This window comes from Oncorhynchus masou, chromosome 6, assembly GCF_036934945.1.
Source record: "Oncorhynchus masou masou isolate Uvic2021 chromosome 6, UVic_Omas_1.1, whole genome shotgun sequence".
Classification (NCBI taxonomy): domain Eukaryota; kingdom Metazoa; phylum Chordata; class Actinopteri; order Salmoniformes; family Salmonidae; genus Oncorhynchus; species Oncorhynchus masou.
Genome location: NC_088217.1, coordinates 15,640,662 through 15,664,293, shown reverse-complemented (window position 1 = coordinate 15,664,293; position 23,632 = coordinate 15,640,662). Strand labels below are relative to the sequence as shown.

The window sequence follows — 23,632 nt, the reverse complement described above, 5'->3', positions numbered from 1 at the left end:
CCCGTCAACAGTGAACACTTAGGTTTCTTGGACTAATATAGTCCAGTACTAAAAAGTACTAAAAAGCTACTTCAATAGAGATTCTCCTTTGATCGTCTTAGTCCAGGCCTATGCTCAATCTGTGTCCAGGAAAACTGGCCCATGGCATTTACATAAGGTTGAGGCCAAGTGGCAAATTATATGTACAGTTGAAGTTGGAAGTTTATATACACCGTAGACAAATTCATTTAAACTCCATTTCACAATTCCTGACATTAAATCCTGGTAAAAATTCCCTGTATTAGGTCAGTTAGGATCACCAATTTATTTTAAGAATGTGAAATGTCAGATTAATAGTAGAGAGAATGATTGATTTATTGCAACTTTTATTTCTTTCATCACATTTCCAGTGGGTCAGAAGTTTGCATACACTCAATTAGTATTTGGTAGCATTGCCTTTAAATTGTTTAAATTGGGTCAAACATTTCAGGTAGCCTTCCACCAGCTTCCCACAATAAGTTGGGTGAGTTTTGGCCTATTCCTCCTGACAGAGCTGGTCTAACAGAGTCATGTTTGTAGGCCTCCTTGCTCACACACGCTTTTTCAGTTCTGCCCACAAATGTTCTATAGGATTGAGGTCAGGGCTATGTGATGGCCACTCCAATACCTTGACTAATGTCTTGAGATGTTGCTTCAATATATCCACATAATTTCCCTGCCTCATGATGGCATCTATTTTGTGAAGCGCACCAGTCCCTCCTGCAGCGAAGCACCCCCACAACATGATGTTGACACCCCCGTGCTTCACGGTTGGGATGGTGTTCTTCGGCATGCAAGCCTCCCCCTTTTCCCTCCAAATATAACAATGGTCATTATCGCCAAACACGTTATATTTTCTTTCATCAGACCAAAGGACATTCCTCCAAAAAGTACGATCTTTGTCCTCATGTGCAGTTGCAAACCGTAGTCTGGCTTTTTTATGGCGGTTGTGGAGCAGTGGCTTCTTCCTTGATGAGTGGCCTTTCAGGTTATGTCGATATAGGACTTGTTTTACTGTGGATATCGCAACTTTTGTACCCGTTTCCTCCAGCATCTTCACGAGGTCCTTTGCTGCTGTTCTAGGATTGATTTGCACTTTTCACACCAAAGCACAATCATCTCTAGGAGACAGAACGCGTCTCCTTCTTGAGCGATATGACGGCTGAGTGGTTTCATGGCGTTTATACTTGTTCATCTGTACAAACAATATTACGCGTGGTACCTTCAGGCGTTTGGAAATTGCTCCCATGGATGAACCAGAATTGTGGAGGTCTACATTTTTGTTTCTGAGGTCTTGGCTGATTTCTTTTGATTTTCCCATGATGTCAAGCAAAGAGGCACTGAGTATGAAGGTAGGCCTTGAAATACATCCATCCACAGATACACCTCCAATTGACTCAAATGATGTCAATTAGCCTATCAGAAGCTTCTAAAGCCATTAAATCAGTTTCTGGAATTTTCCAAGCTGTTTAAAGGGACAGTCAACTAACAGGCTGACTACACCACCCGCGTTGCGTGTGCGAGCGTTGTAAAATAAGTCTGTTATTCAATTATTGCACCCACACTGCTCGTGCGCACCAACAAGCGTCTGCTTGGCCAAGGGCTAAAATAGAAATCAGTTCTATTTCTGACGCAGATCGTGCTGAAAGCCCTGCCTCTCCCATCTCCTCATTGGTTGATAGAAGTAGGTACCCATGTGCCATCTCCTCATTGGTTATACCCAGACGAACAAAGTCAGTGGTGGTAATGCACCTAATTTATGAAAGTTGCCAATCGCAATATGAAGTCAAGAGAAGAAAAGGCCTGGAAGGAAGAGAGATGACTAGAAACGATTCGGTTGATCGTTTTATGTCTGGATTAATTGGAGGAGTAGAGGACCTTGTGCATTTCAGGTAAAATAACTTAATGTTTATATCCCAGGACAAATTAGCTAGCAACAGAAAGCTAGCTAAATAGGACAAATTAACTAGCAAGTGCAAGCTAACTAGCTAAATTGCCATAAATGTTTAATGCTTTTCGACCTGTCCCACAAATTAATATAATTTGTTCAGAGTTTGTTTTGATATTTTTAACCTGCGTGTTGTGATTGCATTTGGTGTGGGGGGACAAAATAAATGTATGCACGATGGCGCACGCCAGTTTGGGTTCCGTATTAGCGTATGTAAACTTCTTATCCACTGGAATTGTGATACAGAGAATTATAAGTGAAATAATCTGTCTGTAAAAAAATTGTCCTAACTGACTTGCCAAAATTATAGTTTGTGAACAAGAAATTTGTGGAGCGGTTGAAAAACAAGTTTTAATATGTAAACTTCCAACTTCAACTGTACGTACTGCCAAAGCATTAATGTTGTGGCTGTATGCGTGTTCCATACTTGGAAGACGGACATTAAGATGCATGTTATGCAGTCTGTCAAGTACCCTTCACAATACCTGATACATTTTCTGGTTTCCTGCGTTGGCCATACAGTCCTTTCCTTCTGTCCAGCCCCCTGAAATCACAGAACAATATTACAACCAGGAAATTGCAGATCTGCTATATCAATATATGACTTATACTATGTCTGTGTGTTCATGTAAGACAAATAGAAGAGGCGACGCACACAAATATAGCTAACATATAAAATCATCTTCTACACATCAACAGAGTGTATTCAGGAACACGTTCTCTCACCTGCAGCTCTCGCACTTGATGAGGAAGCCATCCTGCGTCAGGCTGCAGTGGCACCAGCTGGCCACAGCCCCGTCTTCCTCCGACGAGCTTTCGCTGTCGGCAGAGTTCTCCTCCTGGCCGCCATTGGTGGTGTTGTCATGGTAGCGGGAGGCGGGGTTGAGCTCCATGCGGGGAATGATGGTTTGGGAAAGCGGGGAGGCGGGTGGGGTGGGGGGAGGGGGCGCGCCATAGTTGTGATCCTGACAACACACAACGGAAGACTGTTGCATCTTCAAACAACAGGTGTTCAGGCACAAAAAAGGAGGAAGAGGAAACGGAAAATGGAAGACGAATGAAAATGAGGACAAACCAAATGGTACATGACAATACAACCTGTTAGCTGAAAACGCAAGGCGGCGCTGTGTGAACGTGTCAAGCAGCATTACAGAGTTCCAACATTGCGCTGACTTGAATTTGTTTGGTTTGTCTAGGATATGTGAGACTGCCGTGTAGTAAGGGATAATCCTTCTCCTCTGACCTAAGATTCCACATGCAGCCGTACTGGTTTTACGTGCTCTCACACTGACTAATTCATTTAGTTTTCTGCAAAAAGTCATCTTACAAAAAGGTACTTGACCGAAATATTGATAACTAAGTATATAACAAAGACTGGCTTATAATTAGAGTGAAGGTAGATATTTAAGTGTAGAACAGAGACTATAATTAGAGTGAAGGTAGATATTTAAGTATAGAACAGAGACTAGTGATCGAGGAGGAGAGCCGTGTACTCACAGTATATGGCAGTCCTCGATACCCATGACTGTGTGCACTCCCACAGTTGTGGTTGGGGTAGTTTTTCTCGTTCACGGCAGGACTTGCTTCCACTGACTCAGGGCTGAGAGAGAGAGAGCGAGAGAGAGCAGGAAAAAAGTAGAAGTTAAAGATAGAAAGACAACCAGATAATGGGACAAGTTAGAAGAAACATTTTTATCTAGAAAGACTAAATGTTTAGTCTAACTATGGTGAAAGCAATTTCTTCAACCACTTATACAGCAGCTAAGCTTGTAAACAACCAGCGGGTGAAATCTCCCAGGCCTGTTCTGTACACTAGATGGCACCACAGCCCGAAACATCCCCCAAGAGCCAAGGAAAGCCTGGGAGAATGATGACCATTCAGGAAATGGAATGTCGGATGCCATGATTCCTGGCGTGTTATGCACCTCCCCCGTTGCCCTTTAGCAGAGGTCTCGGTGGGAGAGGAGATCAACCTTGTCTTTCACCTAACAACTACAGTCCTGGTGCATGTAGCGCTGCCAAATTATCATCTCAAATGTCATAACGCTCCATCTCAAACAAGAAAATATTACATCCCAGCAGGAGATTTTTTTTGTAAATGTCTTGTCTGCTTTCTGTTTATGATTGTTTCCATGTGAAGTGAAATCCCCCCGAGTCAGGTTGGGGGGGGAGAAGGAGGAGAAGACATGTATGGAGAGGGGGAAGGAGGCCTGATCCAGCAACATTCCGTAGTCTCACCTACAGCAGTGCTGGGTTCAGATCCATTTCATCTGTCTGACCTACAGCAGTGCTGGGTTCAGATCCATTTCATCTGTCTGACCTACAGCAGTGCTGGGTTCAGATCCATTTCATCTGTCTGACCTACAGCAGTGCTGGGTTCAGATCCATTTCATCTGTCTGACCTACAGCAGTGCTGGGTTCAGGTCCATTTCATCTGTCTGACCTACAGCAGTGCTGGGTTCAGGTCCATTTCATCTGTCTGACCTACAGCAGTGCTGGGTTCAGATCCATTTCATCTGTCTGACCTACAGCAGTGCTGGGTTCAGATCCATTTCATCTGTCTGACCTACAGCAGTGCTGGGTTCAGGTCCGTTTCATATGTCCCACCTACAGTGGAGCAGCAGTGCTGGGTTCAGGTCCGTTTCATATGTCCCATTGTCAGTGCTGGGTTCAGGTGTCATATGTCCCACCTACAGTGGAGCAGCAGTGCTGGGTTCAGGTCCGTTTCATATGTCCCACCTACAGTGGAGCAGCAGTGCTGGGTTCAGGTCCGTTTCATATGTCCCACCTACAGTGGAGCAGCAGTGCTGGGTTCAGGTCCGTTTCATATGTCCCACCTACAGTGGAGCAGCAGTGCTGGGTTCAGGTCCGTTTCATATTCCCATGGAGCAGCAGTGTCCCACCTACAGTGGAGCAGCAGTGCTGGGTTCAGGTCCGTTTCATATGTCCCACCTACAGTGGAGCAGCAGTGCTGGGTTCAGGTCCGTTTCATATGTCCCACCTACAGTGGAGCAGCAGTGCTGGGTTCAGGTCCGTTTCATATGTCCCACCTACAGTGGAGCAGCAGTGCTGGGTTCAGGTCCGTTTCATATGTCCCACCTACAGTGGAGCAGCAGTGCTGGGTTCAGGTCCGTTTCATATGTCCCACCTACAGTGGAGCAGCAGCGCTGGGTTTCCCTGTGGTTTCTGGGGACATTTCTTCACAGTGTTCTGCAGAACAGTGGACTGTTCGGCTCTTATTTCAATACTTGTCTGATTTAGCCTTGGCATCATCACTATTCAGTTACAGTATGTGATGTATGTGGTGGTTGAGTGCATCAGTGCAAGGTTTTTCCACCTTGTTTATTTTTACAATGCAAGAGAAAGGCTTTCACCATAGTTGACAAGTCTATTTCTAGAAGGTGAAGAAGGATGCGTGCATTCTCGCCCGCACGGTCCTCCCTCCCTCCACCCCGCCCGCGCGGTCCTCCCTCCGGTCCTCCCTCCCTCCACCCCGCACGCACTCCCGCCCGCCCGTCCGCCCTACCTCCTTCCACCCCGCGGTACTCACTCTGATCCAGCAGCCATATCTGAGTAGGACGTTTCTGGTGTGGTGACTCCCAGCGCGATTACTATGCTCATGACGTCCTGCACAGCGATGAGGAGGGGAATGAGGGGAGGGAGGGAGGAGGAGGGGGGAGGGGAGGGGGAGGAACGGGAGAGGGATCACGGGGTCCGAACTGCAGCGACAGTCCACTCTAGGGGTGGGGTGCCGCAAAGCCGCAGCCGACGGCTCACGGACATGGGGAGACCTGAAAGAGGGAGGTAATTAGTGAGACAATTACCTACACACAGACATAGGGTTGGCACAATTACCTACACACAGACATAGGGTTGGCACAATTACCTACACACAGACATAGGGTTGGCACAATTACCTACACACAGACATAGGGTTGGCACAATTACCTACACACAGACATAGGGTTGGCACAATTACCTACACACAGACATAGGGTTGGCACAATTACCTACACACAGACACAGGGTTGGAACAATTACCTACACACAGACACAGGGTTGGCACAATTACCTACACACAGACACAGGGTTGGCACAATTACCTACACACAGACACAGGGTTGGCACAATTACCTACACACAGACACAGGGTTGGCACAATTACCTACACACAGACATAGGGTTGGCACAATTACCTACACACAGACATAGGGTTGGCACAATTACCTACACACAGACATAGGGTTGGCACAATTACCTACACACAGACATAGGGTTGGCACAATTACCTACACACAGACATAGGGTTGGCACAATTACCTACACACAGACATAGGGTTGGAACAATTACCTACACACAGACATAGGGTTGGAACAATTACCTACACACAGACATAGGGTTGGAACAATTACCTACACACAGACATAGGGTTGGCACAATTACCTACACACAGACATAGGGTTGGCACAATTACCTACACACAGACATAGGGTTGGCACAATTACCTCCACACAGACATAGGGTTGGCACAATTACCTACACACAGACATAGGGTTGGCACAATTACCTACACACAGACATAGGGTTGGCACAATTACCTACACACAGACATAGGGTTGGCACAATTACCTACACACAGACATAGGGTTGGCACAATTACCTACACACAGACATAGGGTTGGCACAATTACCTACACACAGACATAGGGTTGGCACAATTACCTACACACAGACATAGGGTTGGCACAATTACCTACACACAGACATAGGGTTGGCACAATTACCTACACACAGACATAGGGTTGGCACAATTACCTACACACAGACATAGGGTTGGCACAATTACCTACACACAGACATAGGGTTGGCACAATTACCTACACACAGACATAGGGTTGGCACAATTACCTACACACAGACATAGGGTTGGCACAATTACCTACACACAGACATAGGGTTGGCACAATTACCTACACACAGACATAGGGTTGGCACAATTACCTACACACAGACATAGGGTTGGCACAATTACCTACACACAGACATAGGGTTGGCACAATTACCTACACACAGACATAGGGTTGGCACAATTACCTACACACAGACATAGGGTTGGCACAATTACCTACACACAGACATAGGGTTGGCACAATTACCTACACACAGACATAGGGTTGGCACAATTACCTACACACAGACATAGGGTTGGCACAATTACCTACACACAGACATAGGGTTGGCACAATTACCGTATAACAGACGGTTATGGATAAAGGCCGTCATGAATATAAACTAAACGTAAATATACATTTTTTGTTTTGTTTTATTCTAATAAATGTGTGGAGTGAACAGGTGACTGAAGATGGGACGCCCAGCATTTATAGGCATTTGTGCAGTTGAGTCTTTCTGCTCTAACATGGACTCGACTCTCCAACTTAACGAAACCGTTGCTCCTTGCTGAAACAAGCAAGGTGTTTAAGCAAACCAGTTTTCAGTTGTCGAGGCTGGGTTTTAGGCTGGGTTTCTGTACAGCACTTTGAGATATCAGCTGATGTACGAAGGGCTATATGAATAAATTAGATTTGATGTTGAGGCAACGCCCCCCTCCCTGCAGCAGCAGCACATGCAGTCAGGAGCCGAGTAGAGTGTCTTTTAGTCCAAAATTCCATGACCGTCACAGCCCTAAAACACAGACACCAAAAACACAGACACCAGACCCACACACAAAAGTAACAAGTGAACAGTCAGCAAACACAGTTCTGAGGGAGTTTGGTAAAAGCCCCTGCAGGATCCAGGCAAAACCTCCATGGTCAAAACACCATTATAGATACAAGCTGGCAATGAAGCAAAAAGCTGCGTCCCCCGCTGATGACACACCACGGGACCATTTGGATTCTCAATGAACTATCGTGAGTCATCCCAATTCAGAGGTCATACTAAATCCTTGCGAGTCCTCGACAAAACAAGCCTAAAAAGGACTACAGAGGTAGAAGCAGCATTACTCTGCCTCAACTAAACAAAGAACCCTCTCAACAAAAACAACGCTGGCAAACTGCTGGTCATGTTCTGTAAGTGTGTGTGAACAATGAACGTGACTTTTAGGACCATGAGTTGGCACCTATAGGCCTTCATCTTAGGCAAGTTGGATAAGAATGGTAACAGCAATGACACGGTCAAAACTAACATCTGATACTTCAACATCTTCATAACAAAAGAGTGTTCAAAACGCAAATCAGATGAGGAACCAGTGTTCATAACAAGAAGCTCTCTTTGGCATGTGTTCCCGTACACATGCAGCACAGGCACAATCACACACACACACACACACACACACGGGAAATGTCAAAGAGCCACCTATAATACTTCACATAGAACAAACAGTATGCTGAGTCATGCAGGCTGCTCCACCTCGATTGGCTTTGTTACAACAGCAATGACTGCCAGGAGTGGAGTCGGTCTGCATGGCACACTATTCCCTATATAGTGCACTACTGTTGACCAGGGCTCGATGGGTTACTGACCGTAAGCTGTGGATAAGAGGGTTTGCTAAATGACCAACATGTCAAATTGACGCCCAGGCCAGTGGTGCTATATATCCCGTGGTGCTATATATCCCGTGGTGCTATCTATCCCAGTGGTGCTATCTATCCCAGTGGTGCTATCTATCCCAGTGGTGCTATCTATCCCAGTGGTGCTATCTATCCCAGTGGTGCTATCTATCCCAGTGGTGCTATATATCCCAGTGGTGCTATATATCCCAGTGGTGCTATATATCCCGTGGTGCTATCTATCCCAGTGGTGCTATCTATCCCAGTGGTGCTATCTATCCCAGTGGTGCTATCTATCCCAGTGGTGCTATCTATCCCAGTGGTGCTATCTTCATCCCAGTGGTGAATCTATCCCAGTGGTGCTATCTATCCCAGTGGTGCTATCTAACCCGTGGTGCTATCTATCCCAGTGGTGCTATCTATCCCAGTGGTGCTATCTATCCCAGTGGTGCTATCTATCCCAGTGGTGCTATCTATCCCAGTGGTGCTATCTATCCCAGTGGTGCTATCTATCCCAGTGGTGCTATCTATCCCAGTGGTTTATCTATCCCAGTGGTGCTATATATCCCGTGGTGCTATCTATCCCAGTGGTGCTATCTATCCCAGTGGTGCTATCTATCCCAGTGGTGCTATATATCCCGTGGTGCTATCTATCCCAGTGGTGCTATCTATCCCAGTGGTGCTATATATCCCGTGGTGCTATCTATCCCGTGGTGCTATCTATCCCAGTGGTGCTATCTATCCCAGTGGTGCTATCTATCCCAGTGGTGCTATCTATCCCAGTGGTGCTATCTATCCCAGTGGTGCTATCTATCCCGTGGTGCTATATATCCCGTGGTGCTATATATCCCGTGGTGCTATATATCCAGTGTGGAGAAAAACAAGACAGATCCCCCAATCACCACCTCCACCACCCCTACAGTGGGAGCGCTAACTGGGCCTCTCGCCTCCTCACCAGGTGCAGTACCAAGGAGAACCAGCGGGGGCAGTGTTTGCCCAGACACATCACAAGGGTGAGTCATCCAGCCAGCTGTCATATGATCTATACACCACGACAACAACTCTGGAACACCGAGCAACACTCCTCTGACTCTCTCGCGCTCTGTCTCATCCGCCCAGCTACCTCGCAGGCAGACAGGCGGGCAGACAGGCAGGCAGGCAGACAGGCAGGCAGACAGGCAGGCAGGCAGACAGGTAGGCAGACAGACAGGCAGCAGACTGAGGCTGCAGAAAGAAGAACCAGCCCTGGGATCGTGTGAACCCAGCAGCATGGAGCGGGAGAGGATCTGGCATAGAGCAAGGTCATCTTAAAACTCAGTCATGAAATTACGTGAACATACTCAAATGTACACGAGGGCGAGCGCAGGTACATACACTGTCGCACACACGAGGAAGTGGTTTTAACATGTTGTAACACTGGCGATAATGCAGCTAATATTGGTTTGCACAATGAAGACGACACTACACGCAGACTTTATAGGATAAAGTAATCCTTCTCACCCCCCTCCCCCCCTTAAATGATTTAGATGCACTATTGTAAAGTGGCTGTTCCATTGATGTCAGAAGGTGAATTCACCAATTTGTAAGTCTTCTGGATGACCCTAAATGACTTAAATGTAATGTAAATGTTATGACCCATCCTTGTATAAAGCGCATTGTTCTACTGGGGTGTCCAGTAATTGGTAGCCTGGTCAAAGTACTGAGATGCATGGCATTTCTGAATTGGTCCCTTAGCTACGCTAACGCTAGCTTGCTTGCATGCATTCCCAGTGGCTAGATACCAGCATCAAGGCAACAACAATGGATGACCTAATAGTCTAGCTCCCTCCACTAACGTCAAGGTCAGTTAACTCTGGGCAGTTTCTAGCCGAACAGTGACGACTGCGGAAAAATATGCACGCTTTCTCAGAGTGGTTGTTGCCCAGAAAACATCAATCCAAATACAATAGTGGAAAGGTGTGGCCCTATATGTGTGCGTTGCTCTGCTACAAATAGATTCAAACCTGGTGTTTGGTTTGATAAGAACAATATACAAAGTGTTAACGGTACAGAACATTTCAATTTTACACTTCTGAGTTGAAATCCCCTTTAAATCTGGATGGACTTTGTTACTTTTCTTTTCAATAAAAGGCTTTATCTTGTGCAAATACAGTAGACTGCAGTAAGAAACACCAACCCGTGTTTTGCTTGGATGGGTTGTCTATCTAGTATGTACAATCGTAAAATTGTACTTTAGGGAAAAGTTATGTAATGTCATACAAAGAGTTAAGAGTAACTGACTTTAAGAAGGAAAAGAAAATCCCATAGCATATGGCCAAAGTGCCATAGAGAAAATAAGAGCTTATTAGAAACAACTTGACTGTTTAATAGTGAGAAAAGCTGTACAAGAGATACATTTTTGGGACAGAAATAGCTGGTTCCCTGCGAGGCCTCAAAGGGAGTTCACCTTTGGGCCTCGTTCCAAAACAATGAACGGAGAGGTATATTCCAGAAGGGCCTCTCTTACCTCTCCCCCTTCCTCCCTCCCTTGTTTGCTCCCCCCAGCCTTGAATAGCAGGCTCAAATTACCAGCGGGCTCAAAGTCTTTTCACTTCACTAGAACAGAGGCCATTTTGGAGGAGTCCGTGAGGGTGATAAAATGAACAGCACAGAGGAATCCTTTACCTCCCTCCATCCCGCTTCCTCCTGCTTCTCTCTTCCCTGCCTGTCCTTCACTCTCCCTCCATCCCGCTTCCTCCTGCTTCTCTCTTCCCTGCCTGTCCTTCACTCTCCCTCCATCCCGCTTCCTCCTGCTTCTCTCTTCCCTGCCTGTCCTTCACTCTCCCTCCATCCCGCTTCCTCCTGCTTCTCTCTTCCCTGCCTGTCCTTCACTCTCCCTCCATCCCGCTTCCTCCTGCTTCTCTCTTCCCTGCCTGTCCTTCACTCTCCCTCCATCCCGCTTCCTCCTGCTTCTCTCTTCCCTGCCTGTCCTTCACTCTCCCTCCATCCCGCTTCCTCCTGCTTCTCTCTTCCCTGCCTGTCCTTCACTCTCCCTCCATCCCGCTTCCTCCTGCTTCTCTCTTCCCTGCCTGTCCTTCACTCTCCCTCCATCCCGCTTCCTCCTGCTTCTCTCTTCCCTGCCTGTCCTTCACTCTCCCTCCATCCCGCTTCCTCCTGCTTCTCTCTTCCCTGCCTGTCCTTCACTCTCCCTCCATCCCGCTTCCTCCTGCTTCTCTCTTCCCTGCCTGTCCTTCACTCTCCAGACGCTAGAAGTGCTTGTACCATCTGGTAATAAATTATTTTGATTCCTTTTAATATTTAAATGATTTAGGTGCTCACGTGTCCCTGGTGGGATATAGTGTACGTAAACAGGCATAAGAAGGTAGAGGAAACAGGATGTTTACAGACAAACACACACACAAACAGCTGAACACCTAAAAACAGCCTAGCAGGCAGAGTAAGCCATGCACCGCTTGACCAAAACACAGACAGACACCCTCCCCGCCATGACAAACTGAAGTGATGCAGCTGTGCTGCTCACCCTGCACACAGCCACCCATATTTCAGGAAATAGGTTGACGGGTCCGTGTGTACTCTCAATAGGCCCTAAACATAATGAACACTTTTTTTTTTTACAATTGGAAATTCCCTCAGCACTGTTTTAGGAGTCTAGATTGAGGAGAAGAGGAATTGACAGAGTGAAAACTCCTTGGGCAATGTGTTCTTCGATTTGTAAATAGTGCCACTCCCTGCTGTTGCCATTGAGGAGCATTGGTGCTGGGTTTCGGGTTCTTGCCCAATTGACAGTCTACTTGAACGTCATTATCTGCACATATCACTCCAGTGTAAATTGCTAAATTGTAATTACTTCGCCACTATTGACCTATTTATTGCCTTCATTTGCACACACTGTATGCAGATTTTTCTATTGTGTTATTGACTGTACTTTTGTTTATTCTATGTGTAACTCTGTTGTTTTTGTCGCACTGCTTTGCTTTATCTTGGCCAGGTCGCAGTTGTAAATGAGAACTTGTTCTCAACTGGTCTACCTGGTTAAATAAAGGGGAGATAAAAAATAAATCTCCATCAACCAAAAACCACACCACAACGGCTGTGTGTATTCTTCAATGTCGCATTCATATTACTGATTCAAAAGAAGAAAAAAAAAGTACAAAACTTTCAACCTTGGTGATGTGGCTGAGACATAAGCATTTTGTTAGCAAATGTATTTTTACACCAGAACCTTTTAATAGAAGCAGAAGACAATAGCCTGGCACAACGCAAGCCACTTCACACACACACAGAACGTTTGAGAAATAGACTTGAAATGACAAGGTGGATCATCGGGCGTTTCAATGCTTTGAAACTTCAGTGCTTCAATACTGGGCATAGCCTAGCAGTGCATGTTTTACTGGGTGGGGGGGGGGGGGGGTATTTTTAACTGCAGCTACTTGACATTGGAAAATCTGATTCTTTCAGTCATTGTTTTAGCACTATCCACTTCGTTTTTAAACTACGGCGCACGACATGGTTTAAATATCCCCACAAATTGGCACAATCTACTTTTTATTTTTTTCAAACGGCCATTGTCTTGAAGCCAACATTGGGATCATGTATACTCTGCTGATAACCATACAACAACAACAAAAAATAGTAAAAGAAAGCAAGGTACAATACGGCGAACTGAGCAAAATTAGGAATTTGTGGCAAATGCATGGGGGCCGCCATCTTCATGCACCTCTGCAATTGACTAGAATTGAAATTGACCACAACCCTGGAGCTTACATTTTGATGCACATGGTACTGGCTGAGTTGCATTGAAAGAACATCTGCGGTGGGTGATGTGATGTTTAAAAAAAAATACATCACTAACAAAACATTGATCAAGAGGAATAGCTACATTCTGGGAAACTAGGAAATTAAGGCCTCAATAAGAAATATTTTTCTGTTTTTAGAAAAATAGAAAATAAAAGAGAGTCTAAGGTTCTTGAAGCAGGTAGGTAGTAAAGCTCCTCTCTGGAATCCCACACGATATTTGGCAGAAGTCGCTAGTCATTTATGCAACCCTTCCACATGAAAATAACGGGGAAGAGAGAAAGTGAGAGAGAAAGTACAGTATGCATGATAACAGTTCCTCCATCTCTCTCATCCTCTTTGAATATCACAACTGCCTGCTATACGCACAACCCAATTGTTCCCACAACACAATTACAAAGCAGAAAAACATTTCTGCATCAAATAGGACCCCACCCAGCCTCCTGCTAAAAGCAACCCCCTGAAAGTAAACATGGGATACTGAGACGAGGTATCATGTTAATAATCCAACGAACTGAGTCCCAACACTCATTCTTTTTGATATCGTGATATAGGCTAGCTGTTGAGACAGCGCCTCAAAGTCAAATGGCTAAACCGCGATTTCAACTCCAATTTTGGTCAGCCATTGTGTCATCAGATCACCGATATCATGATCTGACAGTTCTCATGCCATGCGGTCAAGCAGCGAGAAGCGCATTGCAGCCTGCCATTAACACAACAATGTCCAGCTGTCTGAATGGACCGGGACCAGAGTGGGGCTGAGGGGAACACAATGGAAAAATAAAAGGGAGCAGGCCGACAGAAGGGCCAATGTGTCACAAAATCAATCATCAGTTTCGGAAGCAAACAAACCAAGCCACTGTCCACTGGGGCAGAAGAGGAGAGAGAAAGAGAGCCTGAGGGAAAGGGAAGAGATGCTGGTTTGGGTTCACAATAGAACTGGGACGATAAACAGAAGATTATCGACACCAACCATAACGATCACATATCGCAGGCATTTTGCTGATGTCGTTCATTATGGGTGATTGTTAAAATGGGACAATTGATGGGTAATAATTTAAAGGGTAATTCGAATAAAAACTGTGGAGGACATTGTTATAACTAACATTCATGCATCAATTCAGGCAATTTAATCGTCATATGGATTTTTGTGTACACAACATCTCAGTCTGACCTATCACTTTCTATTAGTCAGACTGACACAAGAGTTGCTCATTGAGTCTGCTTCTCGACGTTGAGGTAGCAAACCATCTGTTTAGAGTAATGTTAATAGGGCCATACAAAGCAACAGTCCACATTCATCATGGGATGGCTACTTTCTTACATTTGTTGGAACTTGTTGGCTGGGCACAGTGCTTGACTTGTGGTCACTTCACTAATGTCTGCCTTCTATTTTTGCATCAGCCTGTTTCATGGGTGTCGGGGGTGGAATTTTCACATCAAAAAAGGGAGAAAATGAATGAAAAGGGCAGTGAGTCTGAGTAACAGTCTCTTTAGTTAATACACTCCCTGTACTTCATGAAATAGTCCGCAGAAGCATGAGCAAAAGAACGAAACAAGGGCCTGACCACTCATTGTCAGATAAGCCGGTGTTCTAGCATAACATCAAGCAGTCTCTCTCTCTCTCTCTCTCTCTCCCATGACGAACACATTTACATGACATTTCCATTTCCTCCTTTAGCTGACGCGCTTATGCAGCGAGACAGACGGTCAGCCTTCACTCCACCTCGCGCTGATGTTCATCAGAAAACACATAGTATGCTAACGCTAGACCAGGCGCAGCGTCACACAGAAAACAGAGCGGCCATTTTGACATGCCTTCGGGTTCCTGGGTTTAGCCTATCAAATCAATTTTTATTTGTCAAATGCGCCGCATACAACAGGTGTAGACCTTGCAGTGAAATTATTACTTACAAGCCCTTAACCAAAAATGCAGTTAAGAAAAATGTGTTAAGTAAAAAAATAGATAAGTAAAAAATAAAAAAGCACAAATAATTAAAGAGCAGCAGTAAAATAAACAGTAGTGAGGCTATACACAGGGGCTACCAATACAGAGTCGATTGCCCACCAATTCTACTCCGTTTGAGCACAGGAAATGCAATGATACAAATGATTTAAAACAGGCACAAAAATTACAATATACACTATTCAATAAAGCAAGCATGGATGAGTGAAAACATTTAGACCATTGCTTGGTGTTGGTGAAGAGGAAGTAAATGGAACAGCTAGTGCTGCCTAACCTCCAACTCAGCCATAACCAGTTTTGGGAAGGGAAGGAGACAAATCTGAAGCAAGGCAATAAAAGGCACCCCTCCCCCCAACAGGAACCTCAGTTCCAGGTCACAGGAGGCGGCAGCTAGAGCAGGAACAACTTGGCAGCAGTGAGCCATTTCCCCATTTGTTTTCAGCTGCGTATTACAAAAGTGGGCAGCTGCAGTGGGTAGGTAGGTGTTGAAGGGTCTGACTCCTATTTAGTTTATTCATCTTCCTTATTTGCTCTCGGCGGTGCAACAACACCCTTTGTGTAAACACGTGTCAGAAATATGCACAAGGTTTTGCAATGTTTCAGCTGGCCAAGGCCAATCCGTCAGTACTCTGACCTTGAGCTTGTTTTACTGTCCCCGACACACATTTGAGGGGAAAACACTGCATATACAAAAGTATGTGGACACCCCTTTAAAATTAGTGGATTCGGCTATTTCAGCCACAACCGTTGCTGACAGGTGTATAAAATTTTATCACACATCCATGCAGTCTTCATAGCAAAACATTGGCTGTAGAATGGCCTTACTGAACAGCTCCATGACTTTCAATGTGGCACCGTCGTAGGATACCATCTGGCCAACAAGTCAGTTCGTCAAATTTCCATGGCCGAGCTGCCGCACACGAACCTAAGATCACCATAACGATACCAAGCAATGGCTGGAGTGGTTCAAAGCTCACCGCCATTGGACTCTGTAGCAGTGGAAACACGTTCTCTGAATCACGCTTCACCACCTGGCAATTGGACGAATCTGGGTTTGGCGAAAGCCAGGAGAACACTACCTGCCCAAATGCACAGTGCCAACTGTTAAAGTTTGGTAGAGAAGGAATAACGGTCTGGGGCTGTTTTTTATGGTTCGGGCCCCGAAGTTCCACGGAAGGGAAATCTAAACGATACAGCATACAATGACATTCTAGACAATTCTGTGCTTCCAACTTTGTGGCAAAAGTTTGGGAAAGGCCCTTTCCTGTTTCAGCATGACAATGCCCCCGTGCACAAAGGGAGGTCCATACAGAAATGGTTTGTCCAGATCGACGTGGAAGAACTTCACTGGCCTGTACAGAGCCCTGACCTCGACCAAGAGAGACAGAACAAAAGAGAACAGAGTGTGAAGGACGGCGCATGAGAGCACAAAAGCAAAGAAAAGAGAACATTAAGTGAGGAAACAGCCAGAAAGAACGAGAGAAAGGAGGAGAATGAAGAGTTTGAGTGCAAGATGATTACGTAGCTCACTCCCCCGCCTTGTTTTCCCCCACCAGCCACCTCCTCCCCCTCCAACACAGCTCCCCCAGTGCAGTGGTCGGGGCTGAGGAATCGGCGGGCGCCATTGGAGCAGCTTCAGAGCCCCTGGGCCAATCAGAGAGCCAGGCATCCCAGCGACTTGTTTTTAACCCCATTGTGCAAGATGAGCCAGCAACACAACACAGAGCAGCTGCCAGAGAGCAGTGGAGAGGGGGAGGAGAGAGAGCAGTGGAGAGGGGGAGGAGAGAGAGAGAAGTGGAGAGGGGGGAGAAGAGAGAGCAGGGAGGAGTAAGCGAGAAAGAGAGTCACATATGCAGGCCGTTCCCCAGACACACACACACACCCTTGCGCAAATACATATTAAAATTCAGGCAACCTTCACTGGCATGGACACGAGCAAAACAACCAACGTGCCAAAGGCAATCAATATCCAACTGGTACAGTACAACACACATCCGGTCAGTAAAAAAGGTGCAGAGACAGGAAAGGCAACTGTGGTTGAGACCCATTTACTATTAGGCGAGGAAGAGGTAATGGCTTCACTAAAAGCCATTGCAAATCACTAACAAACAAGGAAGTAGCTAAGTACAAACCACAGAGGTCTCTCACAACCAAGCTTCTGTCTTTCAATTCTCTGAGCGGTGAATTCGATCTGTCTAACAACACTTTTAAAACAGGGACTGCAGAAATACACCACATTACCATGTCAAGGGGCACACTTGTCCTTCATGTAATGACAGTGTGCCATCAACATGTATATGGTCAGCCGAGGTCTTCATTTCCCTGGCCTAAAGCAGTCTGCACAACGAAGCTGGAATCCTGTCTTCCTCTGTTGGAAACAGGCCAGTATTTTGTCTCTTTCTCACATACACAGGCTAGAAACCATGCGAGTAGATTAGCTAGGTTAAGGTGTTCAACATTCCAGAAACATCAATAACTCAGCAACTTCACCTTCCATTGATTGGTTTTATATAGACGGATTTGTTGTTTAGCGACAAAATCGAGGGGTTTGGATTAGATTGTTGAACATATAAACTATATTTAGTCTCCAACGTTTATTGGAAATGGTAAAAACATTTGCACAATGAACACTTATCTGTCAAATACATTGTTACAGTTGTTGGTTAGCTAGCTAGCGAATTTCTACCATATTAGCATTGACATGAAATCAGTCAAAACACCTCAAAACAAGACATGGTATCAAGAACAAGATTAAAGTAGCTGAAAATAATCACAATTCCCCACATGGCAGTTTATTGTCATTGTTGGTTGTTATCTGACCATCCAGAATTACAACAACTCCGATTTCTGCCCTATTGAAGCGTGCACATCGTTTTCATGATGTTGTCAGCTAACCCATCTATTAGTTACAACAACACATTGTTGCCCAACAGTTACTGATCACTTGCCGTGCTTTTAGGGCTGTGTGTATAGCTAGCTATGGACTTTAATAGGAACACAGAATCAGGCCAGACGAACCTTGCCTGGCTTGCCAGACTCCTTGTGGCTGTCAAATGCTACACCACGCCCACAGATATTAGTTTCTTCTCCACAACGGGTCTGGATCTGAGTATCTCCCCAACCCTTGTCCAAATGTGAACACATTCGGGGCCTCTGATTGGTCCAAAAACCGATGAAAGAACACACTTGGGTAAAGTGGCAGTTTGAAAATTCGTCATTGGCTTTGATACGCTGATTGGTTAGCAACAATCCAATCGCTGATGACTTTGTTTTGTACTGTGCCCCTCATCACCACAAGCAATGTCAATGATGGCAGTCTCAGACTGAAGTATGTAGTGATCAACGGAAGGATTTAGTGTGAGTCATCAGGCTAAGACTAACCTTGCCCTTCTGCACATTCCTTTAGATCTCCAACTGTTGGAGAGGCCCACTTTTGGGGGGAATTCCACAGCCTCCAGACACACACAAAGGGAAATCCAAGCAGGTTATTCAACAGTACTGTCGAAGAGAAACTTCCAAGGCTAAACACATTAACAGTATAGGCTACTGTGTATAGCTGAAGCCATTTTATCTTCCTGAATCACTCATTCAACCCTTTTACGTTAACTCGTGTATGTTGATTGTGTTATGTTTTTACATTTATGTTGGCTAACTTTATGTAACGCGGAAAATGTGAGCCTGTTTAATAGAGGTCGACAAATAGAAAATAGGAGGCTATATGAGGCGGGTCAATGAAAGGGCCAGGTACACATTTAACAGTATTTGCAGATTGGGTTAACAAAGCGAGCCATTGTGTGTCCATGTCCCAATTCTCCATGAGTTTCTTAGGAACTGGTGTGTTTGTCTCGGTGAGCACACAGTTTGTTTTAGATAAAAAAGAAGGGTCCGGCGAAGGAGAGTGTGGGGCTCATGTTTTCAATGGTTATGAGGCCAGAACAGCAGCAGCAAGGTTATTCAGAGAATGCGAGCCGGGACCAATCAAAACGAGTCCAGGCTGTGCCAACCCGCAGGCAGTCTGCCAGACCAACAAAAACATTCAAATCCAGCCTATTCTGTTTGAAATAGGATAGGTCGTGGTAGCCGAATGGTTTTATCATTCCATTTTATTTCTGGAAATATGCAAGAATGGACTCACAGTATTTTGCTGTTATATGGAACAGGAACACTTGATGTGTAGTTAGGCCTATCATGCTGTGTTGTAACAATGGGGAGGTTTCTAAGCAGAGCTAGCTCATCAACAGCAGAATATATTACCTTGCATTTACCCACACAACTACACTGCTCTCGGTCTGGGAGCTCAACACGAATACGATTAAGCGGCTACCCCACAAGCAGTGGCCCTTTTATATTATAACAACGCATTAGTGAAACATTCCAACAGCTGCCAGCCAATACACAAAATGACATAAGATCAGTCAGCATACTATGCAGAACAACTACGTCAACAAGATAGATCTAACCGGATGAAGCTAAAAATAAACTGGGCGGGCTTGTCCAAATCAAGTCTCTTGAAAGATTGTAAAGACTAATTAGTCTACATTGGTGGCAACTAAGTGAAGCAATTGTCCCTCGAATTCCTCATATCGGTCATTACCAGTGTATTCATTGTCCAACATAGACGGACGGTTAAACAGGCCAAAACAGCAGTGTAAAATCAAATTTAGCAAAGCTGAAAGCTCGATATCCGAGTCTACAGCCATTCCATTCTCTCGCTACAATTTTCGGTCCAAAGAAAACGCGAGCTCCACTCAAAAATACCACCCATTTCTCTTATCCGCCACAGACGTTGGTGGTTGGTAAATTATACTCTGGATATGGCTTTCTATTAGCTTTAATCCATAAAAGTAAAAATGTTAAGTGGCCCAATCTTATGTAGCGCGCATATATATATTTTAACACAAAACAAACACTTCACACGCCATGAACTCAAACGCATCTAGTGTTGCCCTAACAATAGTACATTTACAGTATTGGCTAACTGAATACATAACACGAAGGGGGATAGCCTAAATCAATGAATGCAAAGCTGTAAAAATATGCACCATGTCATAACTCGGACAGAACGAAATACTGTGAATCAAGTGTGGACACAATCAACTGGAAAATGTCCCAAAAGCCTTACTAGTCTGGTCAACTAGGTAGTTATCTACCTTAGTGACATTTACCTCTATTTTTTCTCCAAAGCTACTAATAAATATATAGATAGTTGCCAAGAAAAGCAACGTATCAAGCTGATGATTCCAAGCCACACGCAGCCATCTACGCTATCAGTTAGTCAAGCAGCTTGTAAGAAACCTATTTTGCCAATTTGAGTTGACTAACTAATAAGCACCAGACCACGAGCAATAAGAAGAATGTCCTCTTGATGTGTGGTTTATTCTAATGTAGTATAAAAACCAATCACTACGTGGCCAGTCACTTCAAGAGAACATGTAATATAACTAAAAATAATACTTATGTTAGTTAAAATAACTAGATGTTTTAGCTTGACTATTATAAGGCAATAATCAATTTAGTGAAAACAAGAAAGGTGATGTTATTCAGCTGTTCAGCCATCGTGGGAACCAACTAACGTTATTATTACAAGTTGAAACCGTAGGTACATTGGAAATGGTGTTAATGAATACAATGCGTTCATTGCTGAGTTTGACTTTACAAACTCACGAAAAATCATAAATGTATAACTAAGAATACAATGTTTCAAGTGATCATAACAGGAATGAACATAGTTTAGAATCAGGTAAACGTTGGCTAGCCTAGTTAGCTAACTATCAAATAATTGCAATGGATGTGGCTAGCTAAGTTACATGGCCAAAACCAAGGACAACCATTGCATACATCAACTGCTTTGCGACATGAGACAACAGGAATATTAGCAAAAGAAGGATTAACAAAGTGAACAGTTGCATTTGATAAGTTAACAGGGTTAGTTAGCACAGAATTTGTGATGACGTTATGATAGTGAAAGACAGCAAGCAATCCAATGTGTTTCAACTAAAACGTTGAAAATGCACAAGTAAATCAACCTATAATACACATTTAACATGACTAAACCACTCACCTAGTGAGACATTCCAACCCAGTACGAACTAAGTATCCTCCTGTGTTGTCTGCAGATCTTCGAGTATTCCAACATCAAATCGAACCAGGCCTCCAACTCGGCCTCGGAGTCTCCTGTTATCCTTTGCCCCCCTTGGTAGCTCCCTCTTCTGGGGTAGAAAACAAACTTCTAAATCTCCCCCACGTAAAGGTTGAACGTTTAATTCCCTGTCCTGCTTGGGCACCGTATTTCCATCGAGTATATATGTTGAATCCAGGGTGGTTTAATCCATTTATTATGGTGCTGTATATTATTTACAATCGATATTTATAAAGGGGTATATGCAGCTCTATGTGGTAGTAGTACAGGGCTATGATTCTGTCTCGGGTCCTAACATTCGCAGTGGCGCCCATCCCCCTCTTCGCCGGCATAGATCGCGGGTCCCAGCGAAACTGTCTGACACACAACGGTGCCACGGGGTTTCACGGGCAATGATGCAGGGGCTCATTACTAGGGCGGGTTTTGCACTGATTGTCCTACCTCCAATATAGTATTGGTCAATGAAGTGCCTGTCAAAGGACAGCATCGCTGTACGAGCAAGCCATTGGTCAAATAGGGCGCCGATTTTAGCTGTTGTCTATGCCAAGAGGGCGTGACTTTTTTCTAGGAAGGGTTGCTGAAGCGCATTCGGATTTTGCCATGTGTAGTTGTGGCACACGGGAGTGATCGCTAGTGTCGGTAGAATGGATTGATTCGGGAGAGAATTTTATACAAAAAGCGGACCCGTGTCTACAATATGGGGGAAATGCTCAAGTTATTAAATGAAAAGGCCGAGGATTTATTTGATTATTTTATAGAGGGATTATATTGCTTGAATGTTTTTATGTATGTATTTTCAACGCAAAGGGGAAAGCCTTCGTTACATACCGAAACAGAGTAGCCAACCTTAGCTACACGGGGTCTCTAGTGCCCCATACCAGGGAATACGACAGAGGTCAGCCCCACCTAAAGTGTCATGAATGGAATATGAGGTGTCGTTCTTGTAGGATCTGGCAAGGGATTGGACAGGGAAATTGACCAGGGTTGTTCGTATTACCCCTGGTCCCTCATACTGCGCACCCCGAATTCAAAACTGCACTCTTGAGCGGGGATAGCCAAGGACACACTTCACGAAAATTCCATCTATTCGAATGGCTCGTCATTATCAATAAGGGAATTTTGGCGAGAAGAATAGGCTTTTCATGTTTGTGATCAGATCGCATTTTATTATAATCAACCAACATTCGATAGCGTTTTCAGAATAAATATACTTTTCCTTCGATTATAGAGATTTTAGGCTACATTCTGCTGTTTGCGTTTGACCTCGTTTACGAGCATATGCAAAGCATTGATGAAGATTCCGCTTCCATTATCCTTCATTGGTTAAATAAATAACTGCGTTTGAGGATTAATGAATAGAATTAAGGTTGCATGCGATTGGATTCTTTATTTCTTATCGTGGACCTGAGAGAATTTGGAATAGAAAAAGTGATAAATGCTAACGTTATGTTGCAATGTTCTAAAATGTATACCTTCATTTTACTCAAATTCTATTCTATCCAAAGCAGTTTGACAGTAGGTAACAAACGTAACCATAAGCACACAAATGACATTTTAGTGAATAGAACTGATCCATTTGACATACGTATATTTCTGCGCGATGAAAATTAAGATTGAACTGAATAAATCAAGGATTCATTCGGTTTTGTCTACATAGATCTGTGAGTTCCCAGCTCTTTTAGTTGCCACTGGCCTCTTCTGGAATACTGCCCAATCGCATGGAACGTTCCAACATACATTAATTTGAAAATCTATATTTTAATTTGATAAGGGCCTTGTTTATTCATCGTCCAGGCTGATTTGGGGGAATGAAAGACCATCCCTACATTCTTGACGTACTTTTCACAGGCTGTATTTATGTATTTGGGTTCCCCTGCTCTGCTGATATCGATCATGATACCTTATGTCGGAAACTCCGAAATGTCCGATTTGCTGAAGAGTCTGATCCAGAGTTTCCACTTGTGATGTACCAGAATAAATCAATTGGAAGCTCAACGTAAATTTACATTCATTTTAAATTGGAGGGCTCGAGTTTCCGACAAAACAGGAACGCGGCATTACTTGTCAAGGGTAGCTCGCTTGCTACTAGGGAAAATGCATATAAATGCCCTTGTAATTACAACTAGGAAACTCGGATATAATCTCATGGACAACGATCTTTCCCACATGCTGGCCGCGATTTCGGATTTCTTTTTGTGTTCGCTCGGAACACGTGAAC

General features: G+C 44.5%; 1 protein-coding gene across 1 annotated transcript in view; it reads right to left on the bottom strand.

The window, feature by feature from the left end:
- The window catches only part of LOC135541408 (histone-lysine N-methyltransferase SETD5-like), a 40,202-nt gene extending 18,394 nt beyond the window's left edge, over positions 1 to 21,808 (bottom strand). Inside the window, 5 exon segments of the mRNA XM_064967628.1 lie at positions 2,452 to 2,510; positions 2,693 to 2,961; positions 3,464 to 3,566; positions 5,517 to 5,757; positions 21,337 to 21,808. Of these exon segments, the coding sequence (XP_064823700.1) occupies positions 2,452 to 2,510; positions 2,693 to 2,961; positions 3,464 to 3,566; positions 5,517 to 5,587 (502 nt within the window). The 5' untranslated portion in view covers positions 5,588 to 5,757; positions 21,337 to 21,808.
- Positions 21,809 to 23,632: the final 1,824 nt, after the last annotated feature.